Here is a 10,292-nt window from a genome sequence, read left to right on the forward strand (position 1 = left end):
ACCTAAACAGTTCACCAGCTTTGGACTGGCCATTGCCATCATCTTTTTAAGTTTATCCTTTTTATAACCCTGAGAAGCAACCTAATGCTGCTCCCTTCTTTTTCTGTTTACTCCAGTCTTGTCAAAACTTCATGACTAAAGAAAGGTGACGTTCCCAGTGCACAGTCCCTCAAAAGTGAAAATGTTTTTTAACTCACTGCCCCCTGCTGGAGACAGCACACGTCTGGTTCTCTCTTGCTCAGCTTGTGTGCATTGTCTCAAGTCATATGGCCTGATGGGAAGCTTGCTGGATTGCCAAGGTGGAAAAACCTCAGTTCTTATCCCAGTTCTGTGACCTACAAGCTGGGTGACCTTGAACTAGTATTATATCTAAGTAGCTTCAGTTTTCTTCTCTGGAAAATAGGATAATAAACCCTACCCCAGTAAAGAAGGAAGTATGGGTAAAGTACCTAGCTTGGCACCTGGCTCATATTAGACACCCAATTAATAATTATTTTAGATCATTTTTGAAATTATAAAGAACAGAGAGAATGAGCAGACTGAGCCAAAAGCTAAAATCTGACTCTGTGGAGTATAAGAAAAACATCAATCCTGCAATATAGTTAGACCTGTAGTCTTTTAAATCCTCTTTTTCCCTTCTCTTCTTTTTCATAAGGGGAGAGTGCACCGAAACCTTACGGAATCGGATCAGAGAATTAGAAGCAGAGGGCAAGAAGCTCACAATGGACATGAAGGTGAAAGAAGACCAGATCAGAGAACTAGAACTGAAAGTTCAGGTAAAGGAGGAAAAACAGACTTCATCGCGCTTGAATTCCTCTTCCGTGTTAGGTTGGTGCTCTGTGCTTCCATGTGGAGATGGTGCCTTCTGATACAGGCCAAAGCCCATTGCATCGAAAATCTCTGTATGACCAAAAGAAGCTCTTGCCTGTCCAGCTCATTCAAGTCATATTTAGTTTATCTGGATTCTAAGACAAGCCAGAAATGTTAATGGTCCTTGACATGTTTTATACCAGAATTTGACTTACGGGAGATTCATTTCACTTTTTCAGGTTATAGGCCAGATTAGTGTGCTTTGGAACGTATACGCCTCTTCTTAGCCCTAATTCTCTGTCCATCGCCAGGGAATTGACCATCCTGGATGGCTCTGAGCTTCACAGATGGCCATTCCAGGCAATGCATGGGGAGGAAAGCTGCCAGTGCTGTGGACATAGCCAGTTTTGGGGCTGTGTGTACCTTAGCCAAGTATTTGGTGGCGTTGGGTCTTCAAAGGGATGTTTAAGGCTAATGTCATAAGTTGTAAAGTTACAGTAATTTGAGTCATATGGAGCCCATAAGAAATTAGTGCCAGGTCAGTGGGATAGAATAGATGACCCAGAGACAAAGTCTAAATTAGTGTTCAGTGAAGGTGGCATCAGAAATGGATGGAGGACTTCCCTGGTGGCGCTGTGGTTAAGAATCCGCCTGCCAATGCAGGGAACACGGGTTCAAGCCCTGGTCCAGGAAGATCCCACATGCCGCAGAGCAACTAAGCCCGTGCGCCACAACTACTGAGCCCGTGTGCCACAACTACTGAAGCCTGCGTGCCTAGAGCTCATGCTCTGCAACAAGAGAAGCCGCCGCAATGAGAAGCCCGCACACCACAATGAAGAGTAGCCGCCACTCGCCGCAACTAGAGAAAGCCCGCGCACAGCAACAAAGACCCAATGCAGCCAAAAATAAATAAATAAATTTATTTAAAGAAAAAAAAAAAAAAACAATGGATGGAACAGCAAGGGTTAGTCAGTGAAAGGCTGAGGAGCAGCTAGACAATGGGAAAAAATAAAATGAGATGCTCATCTCACACCACACAAAAATAAATTCCAGAGGAAGAGTTGAATGCAGGGAAAGAAACCATTTTGTTTTAAATCACAAAGTGAAAAAAAAAAAATGAAAAAGTCAATTGGGGAGGGTACAGATATTGCAACAAATATTATAAAAAAGGAATTAATACTCTCAATATGTAAATAGCTCATAAAGATTGCTAAGAAAAGCTCAGATACACAGAAAGTAGGCAAACTATATGAACAGATAATTCACAGAAGAAATATAAATGACTGATAACAATGTAAGAATATATCCTCATCTATCACCAAAGACAGATAGATTAAAATTGGATATCACTTATCTCTTGTGAAATCAGCAAAGAATTTTTAAATGGTAATATCAACCTGGGTGAGGATACAATGAAATAGGCCTCGTATGTTGCTGGTGGAAGTGTAACTTTCTGGAAAAGGTCACGACGTATTTTTTAAAAATATTTTCCTCAGACTCCAGCCTTAAGGTAAACATTTAAAAGTCTCACCGATGATTGATATACAGAGACGTTCATCATAGTGGTATATAAATGCAAAAAAAATTGGAAATAATCTTAACAATGGGAGATTTGTTTAATAAATTATGGTACATATACATGTAGGAATATTAAACAGCCAATAAAAATTGCATTTTCAAAGAACAGTTGAGATTATATGTTTTTAAAAAATTGTACATATAGTTTGATTTCAATTATGCTGAAAGATACACATATACTTAAAAAAGACAAAGAAAATACCAAATTTTTTGCAGCGTTGGGATTTTGGGTGATTTTTATTTTCTTCTCTGAACTTTTAAGTATTTTTAATTGACTATAATAAGTTTCGATTTCTCTCTTAAAATGAGAAAAATTAAATATCAGCATATATATATATGTATATATATATATATATACACACACACACACACGCGCGTGCACACACACACACACACACATATATATAGGCTACATTATCTGATGTTTTAAGTGGGCTTATTTTGCAGTATACCCTGTCAAAATAATTAACATTTTTACAATTTTTAGTGTAGGTTGAGAGTAGAGTTTTGGCACATTTGACTACAGCATTACAGCAACATTTGCAGCTGGCAGCAGGGAAACAGTTCTTTGTGGTTCTGAATTAGGATTGTAAGGAAGTGTTTTATATATATATATTGTTTTAATTAATTTATTTAATTTATTTATTTTTGGCTGTGTTGGGTCTTCGTTGCGGCTACTCTTTGTTGTAGTGCGTGGGCTTCTCCTTGCGGTGGCTTCTCTTGTTGCGGGGCATGGGCTCTAGGTGGACAGGCTTCAGTAGTTGTGGCACACGGGCTCAGTAGTTGTGGCTCGTGGGCTCAGTAGTTGTGGCTCCCGGGCTCTAGAGTGTAGCCTCAGTAGCTGTGGTGCACAGGCTTAGTTGCTCCGCGGCATGTGGGATCTTCCCGGACCAGGGCTCAAACCCGTGTCCCCTGCAATGGCAGGCGGATTCTTAACCACTGCGCCACCAGGGAAGCCCGGAAGTGTTTTATATGGAGACAGAGTCCACAGTTATCTCAAAACAGCCCAATACAATCATCGTTTTTGTATGTGCACATCACTGTATAAATACACTTTGCACTCCCTCTAAGGGGCGAGGTCTAAACCCATGAAACACCAGAATTCTGTGTTCTAGGGGCCAGGTCAATAATAGTGGGATTTTATTTGTGATTTCAGGCTAATTTGTAGACATCGATGCCAAAACTATCTTGTAACATTGCTGCTTTGATGATATTGATAGGAGCTTCGGAAGTATAAGGAAAATGAGAAGGACACTGAGGTGTTAATGTCAGCCCTCTCAGCCATGCAAGATAAAACGCAGCACCTGGAGAACAGCCTGAGCGCAGAGACAAGAATCAAGCTGGACCTGTTCTCCGCACTGGGGGATGCAAAGCGACAGCTCGAGATTGCCCAAGGTAGGAGAGCAGCCCAGGTCACGCGGCATGGCTGAGAATGCCTGGGGACACGAAGAGCAGAGCTCCCTAAGAGCTCGAACCAAAGGCACTTCCGTTTCCTCTCCAAGTGGTTTGATAAGTGCCCACCATGGACATCTAGGAATCATCACATTAATTCATTCTGCAGACATTTTGAGATGAGAACATACCAAGTGCAGGGCACACAGGGAGGAGTATGAGTTTCTCTGCTCAAGGAGCTCAGAGTGTCGTAGAAGAAATAAATAGAGAACTGCAGAGTCACCAAAAGATGCTGATGTAACAGGATGTACAGGGCCCGTGGGAACATAGAGAGGCAGGGACTCAGCCAGTCTGGAGAGTTAGAGAGGGCTTTTTCTCAGGGGAGCTGATGTCTGAGCTGGGTCTTGAATGATGAGAAGGGGTTAGCCCAGTGAAGAAGCGGTGTAGTGGCGGTGAGAGGTAGAGAGGCATCTGAACAGAAGAAACAGCTCGAGCAAGGCCAGGGAAGCTAGGAGGGCGTGATGTGTTCAGAGCGGCAGCTGGCTCTGCTTTGCTGCAGCGAAGGTCGCAGATGAGGGAGTGGAGGGAGGAAAGTCTGGAGAGCAGGCTATTCCCTCGGCAGATATTACTGAGACTTACTATGTGCCAGGCACTGTGCAAATCCCTAAGGGGACAGACAGTAACAAGCAAATATATAAGATCTGATGGGTGCAGTGAAGAAAATAAAGCAGTGGTGATGCAGGCTGTGTGTGTGTGTAGGGCTGCTGGTTTGACGTGGAGGACATGGAAGAACCTTTGAATAGGTAGCGTTTGAACAGAGACTGAGAGGAAGAGACTGAGTGAGCCGTGTAAGTCTCTAGGGGAAAAGCACATGTGTCGTGGCCACTGGGGCTGCAGCCTGAGTGACGGGGAGAGTTTTTAGGGTCAAAAGTAGCAGGAGCCACATTCTGCCAAACTTTGCAGCCTATGGAAAGAACTTTGGACTTTACTCTGAGTGACATGGGAAACTTTGGAAAGCTTCTGAACAGAGGCCTGACATGACCTGATGAAAATAAATTTAGATTTTGTTCAAGAAATTGATAAGCCACCAATAGATTACTGAAAAAAATTTTCAAACAGTTGACTTAATAGAAGGAAAAGAATATTTCAGCAGGTACTTACAGAGCGTTCACACTTGCTCTGCGTAAAGCATTTTACTAGAAGGTGAAGGGGAGACAAAGACGAACAAGACATAGTCTAGCTGGGGATCCGCTAAGGTAGTTGTGCTCAAACTTTTTGGTCTTAGGGACCCCTTTACACTCTTAAAATTATTGAGTACCCCAAGGGAGGTGTTTTTCAAGTGAATTATGTCTACCAATATTGATGTATTAGAAATTAAAACCTAAAACATATATTAATTCATTTAAAAAATAACGTAATAAACATATTACTTGTTAACATAACATTTTATGAAAATAACTATTTCTCAAAACAAAAAAAATTTAGTGAGAAAGGTGGTATTGTTTTACATTTAGCAAATCTCTTTAATTTCTGGCTTAATAGAAGATATTTCAATTCTCGTCTCTGTTTCTACATTCAGTCTATTGTAATTTCACTTGCCATGTTGCTCCTGGAAGACTCCACTTAGGCTCATGAGGGAATGCACGTGAAGAAGGCGGATAAATGTCTTAGTATTAGCGTGAGGACAACATGGACGCTGTGAGAAGTGCTGCACTAGGGAAAGCCACGCACAAGGCCTGCTGCCACTAGGTAGAGGCAGATAGCTTGAAAGGCCAGAGGAGAGATCAGGGTGGCTTCATAAGGGAGGGACCATTGAGTGGACTTTGAAGGATGAATTCTGAGAGCAGAGAATGGCAGGGAAGAACATTGTTACCTGAGGGAATGGCATTTAAGCAAAGGAAGGACAGTGTTGAGAATGTCCAGGTAAGCAGTCCAGTGGCCTCTAGCTGGGGGACATGGAAGAAGAGAGTAGGAGATTAGTAGGACCGTGAATTAAGCTGTACTAGAGGATGTATCCCCTAGATTTTCAGGAGGAAGGGGGTGACGTGTTCCAACAGGGTTGCTGGAACCATGGAAGAAGAACAAAACAGATTAAGGAATGAGAAGAGAGAATGAGTTTGGTTTGGGATGCTTTGATCTGGAGTTGCCTACCGGACACTGGGCTGAAAGATCTTCATCAGTCAGTGGGAATTTGGGGCCTAAACCCCAGAGAAAAGGCCAGAACCCCGGGGTTGGGGGTGGGATGTAGAAGTTGTGAGAATTCAGTGAAGCCATAGGAGTGGCTTGGGATGGCAGTAGCAGAGCAAGAAGAGAAGGGGTTGAGAATCAGGCTTATGAATCTGTGGACTCAGGGAAAGGCATTTAAAAAGAAGGTTCTTGGGAATCCTGCTTTAAAGCCAAACTTCTGACCATACGCTGGTGTTTTGCCTGCCTGGCTCAGCTCCCTGAGAAGTAGCTACCCTCTCTCTGCCTCATCCCTTTTACTTGGATTTGCAGACTTGAAAGAGGTTGTCTCCTGGAGTGAAGCAGCACCTGGGTCTCAGAGTAGCCGAGGGGAGCTTGGCTTCCCAGCACAGATTATGCTTCCTTGTTGGCCCAGAAATTCTCGTAAAGCAAAGAGAACTGTCTTTTCCAAAGCTCTGGGAATGTTTGTACGTTACTGATTAAAGAAATCAAACTTAAATCTTCATGGAAAAAAGATACAGTGGCTCATATATCAGATGCCATTAGGTATTTTATTCATCTGAGGCTTACTTCGTTCAAAGGGAAGGAGGATATTTGATGCTTACTTGAAGCTGAGGGGACATGAAGGAAGCCAGAGGGGGGTGGCTCTTTGCTGCCGCCTTCCCCACTACTCCCCTCCACTGTCATGCTCATGCTTGGAATATTCTAATAAGAACCCAACTTTATAATTTAAATCAAGCCCCTTGTTGGGTTTCTCCTTCCTACTTTCTATATCATTTGATTCATCTTGGTTCCAAAATGGCTTTCATCTACTATATCATTTTTTAAAATAAGCCACCACGCTCTCTTACATTTTAAATATATTACCGTCTTCTGTAGGACTCAAAGTGAGTGCAACTCAAATACAATCTCTTTCTTTTTTCAGCATTTAAATTTCTGAAGGGCTGCTCCTAAGTGTCCTTCCCCTAGTAGAGCAGGGAGCATCAAAGCATGATGGAAATTGCATGGGCTTTGGAACAAAGTGGTCCTGGGTTTAAATCCTGCTCAGTCATTAATAACTGAATGACTTTGGGCAAGATGCATACCTTGCAGGGCCTCAGCTTTCCACTGGGCTGGGCACTAGGGATTTGGCAAGGACAAAAGCGGGGAGACAGTCTCAGCCCTCATGGAGCTCATGGGCCAGTGGAGAGATGATGGACACAAATCATCACCCAAATGAACACTCACCGGAGACAGAAGAATGCAGTCGGCAGGAGTGCAGACTCTAGAGCCAAATTGCATCGTTTTGAATCCCAGCTCTGTCACTCAACCTCTCTGTGCCCCGGTTTCCTCATCTATAAAATGGATGATGATGATGATAATTCCCACCTGATAGGGTTGTTGTGATAAATAAATGAGTTAGTCTTTGTAAGCACTTAGAACAGTGCCTGGCACATACGTGTTAGCTATTGTAATTATTATCATTATTACAAAGAATAAAGTGACAGAAAGGAAAGTTTAGGGTGTGTTGAGAATCGAGGAGTTGGGGGCTGGGGGTAGGGTGTGATTTAGATGGAAGGAGCAGGGAAAGCTTTGTGAGGGAGTAGAAACAGAAGCCTCACGAGTTAACACAGAGAGCATGGGAGAAGCACAGAAAGGGAAGTGGCCCTGCGGCAGGCAGGAGCTGGTTGGATTCCTTGGTCTGATACTCAGAGATAGTCCATCCTCCCAGAAAAATGTTTCCGCGCAAGAGGTAGAGCCCTAGTTCAAAAGCAGCACCCTCTTCGGCTGCCCTGGTGACTGCCGAGCTGAAAATGTGGTTCCTGGAGATGGAGCTCTTTGCTTCGTCACACCTACCTAAACGCAGTTCCTCTTGACACCATGACCTGTAGGCCACATCTGGCCTGCCACCTTTTCTTGTACCACCCGTGGGCTAAGAATGGTTTTTGCAGTTTTCTATGGTTTAAAAAAAAAAAAAAAAAACGACAAGGACAGTATGTGGCTCACAGTGCTTAAATATTTACTGTTTGGCACATTACAGGAAAAGTGTGTCTCCCCTTACAAACCATCAAAGCTGGAGTTGAATCCATTTGGGATCGATGGGCCCAAGAGGGCATTGTGTTGGGTGAGCCCTCCCTTCTCACTAATGGTGGGTCTTTGATCTTCCAGGACAAATTCTTCAGAAAGACCAGGAAATCAAGGACCTAAAACAGAAGATAGCCGAAGTCATGGCCGTCATGCCCAGCATAACATACAGTGCTGCCACCAGCCCCTTGAGCCCCGTTTCCCCACACTACTCTTCCAAATTTGTGGAGACCAGCCCCTCTGGACTCGATCCCAATGCCTCTGTTTACCAGCCCCTGAAGAAATGAAGGCCAGCAGTGTGTTTTGTCCAGGCTTTGGTTATCAGAAGGCATCACAAAGGAGCGTCTCTGGCAGTCAAGATTAAAAAAAGTTTATATTGTATTTTGTGGGACTGTATATGTTGTCGTTTTTAAAAAGGGGGGAAAAGATAACATCCAAGTCTGATTAGAACTGCCCACCAGTTTTTCTTGTAAGTTTTTAGAAGACCTCACAGAACTTTGCAGTTTATTTTTCTTGGCCAATACATTAAAACCATTCTTGGATTTCAAGTAGCCAATTTTGCCTTTTATGTATTCTTACAGTTTCCTCTTGAAGAAAAAAAAAAAGCAGAGTTTTTCCTTCTCAACCCTTTATTTTTGTTTTGTTTTGTTCTTAAATCAGCAAGCAAAACCTGCACATTGGATTCACATGGGATGACAATGAAAACTTAGTTTTTAGCGTGAAAGGTTTAAATAACCTAACACAGCTTTGATGCTATAGCTGCATTAAAGAAGATGATTACTAAAATTACAGAAAACAAAAGTTGATTACCCCTCCAAGGACCAAACAAATTCAAGGAGTGTCATTTCAGCCGAGGGGAGAGACTCAGGTGATGAGACCAGCTGTGAGAATGTAACAGGGGTTGTGTCTGACATGTGTATCTTCCCATCGGTGTGTTTAGTCCTAGAAAATTGCTAGCAGCAGTCTTGTTCACAGTGCCTTGGGAAAAGACATTTCAAGAGGAAACTTGATTTTAAACAATTTCCCCCTTTACCATCATCTACCTTTCTTTCTGTATCAAGCTCACTACGGATCCTGCTGTAGAACTGGTGGGTAGCTGGGCTGTGTGTTACCACTTCAGCCACACCTTCTGTTTCCTTTCATTGAAAGCACCACAGTGTTCTGGACTTGTCTTGAGGCAAGCACCCTGGGAAGGGGAGCTGGGCGGTGTTTGTGTTCGAGAGACTGCAATGCCGGCTAATAAAAGCTGCAGTTCTAGGTTTTGTTTTGTTTTATTTTTTAAAAATTTCCTTTAACTGTGGTTTCCACTTTTCGTCATCTTGTGTTTGACGATTTAAAAGAAACTTGACAATTCCTCAGCTCTTGTGCCAAGGAAGGTTTGTTGTTTTGTTTTTTTTTTAAAGAGTTTAAAACTCAAAACTCTGCACAAAGATTTCAGTCTCAAGTGTATATTATACATTGGTAGAAAAGTGTTTGCACTGGCAACCTTTGGAAGTGTTTAAGAATCAGGGAGTGGGTGGAGGGAGGGGCTGGGAGAGGGAGGGGCAAAGCAAAATTGTATTTGGAACCTAGGAAAATTAAGAAACCAAATAGAATGGTTTGGCTTCCTTGCCATGGATTCTGGAAGGACATAGTTCTTCTAAAATTTCCTGTTAATTGGCATGTACGTCTCATTTAAAGCAAATTAAGTAGGACAAGCAAGTCAGCAAAATAGAAGTGTTAAAAAGAATCTTCCTTTTAATCACTGATCTTATTTTGGGATTAAAACCTAGCTTTAGCCAGGTATGCATGTTGCTGCCATTTTGCATTTTTGAATCATCTTGTGTAATTGTCACCATGAAAGTGTTACTCAGAATTGTCACAGATTTTTTTCATCTTTGTGCAAAAACATGGAAAATTGTCACTGACTTTGTGTTGAGGTTTCCCCCATTTTGCTGCCTTTTGGGACACTATTTTGGTTAAATACTTGGTCTTGGCTGCATTCCTTTTTTTTTTTTTTTTCCTGTGGGGTTCAAAAGAATAAACATTTTCTTACAGATAAAACTAGTTTTCTGCCTTTTTAACTTTTCAGGAGGGCACAACAAGGTAGATTGTTGTGAATGGGCCTTAGATTTTCACTCTTGTTCTGTCCTCATTTCCGAACCCTGACAGTGGCAGTGTCCCGGGCAACGGGTGCCACGGGGTGCAGGTTACAGGATTTGGGATGAATCCATCCAGGCTCTCAAGTAGTTTTCGTTCTAGTCTTACTTCGGATGTATCCATTC

At 42.5% G+C, this 10,292-nt stretch overlaps 1 protein-coding gene across 1 annotated transcript in view; it reads left to right on the plus strand.

Moving 5' to 3' along the window:
- The window catches only part of MACO1 (macoilin 1), a 56,581-nt gene extending 46,510 nt beyond the window's left edge, over positions 1–10,071 (plus strand). The window contains exons 9-11 of the mRNA XM_059915981.1: positions 656–776; positions 3,609–3,783; positions 8,113–10,071. Of these exons, the coding sequence (XP_059771964.1) occupies positions 656–776; positions 3,609–3,783; positions 8,113–8,315 (499 nt within the window). The 3' untranslated portion in view covers positions 8,316–10,071. The remainder of the gene's footprint in view (positions 1–655; positions 777–3,608; positions 3,784–8,112) is intronic.
- Positions 10,072–10,292: the final 221 nt, after the last annotated feature.

This window comes from Balaenoptera ricei, chromosome 1 (assembly GCF_028023285.1).
Source record: "Balaenoptera ricei isolate mBalRic1 chromosome 1, mBalRic1.hap2, whole genome shotgun sequence".
NCBI lineage: Eukaryota > Metazoa > Chordata > Mammalia > Artiodactyla > Balaenopteridae > Balaenoptera > Balaenoptera ricei.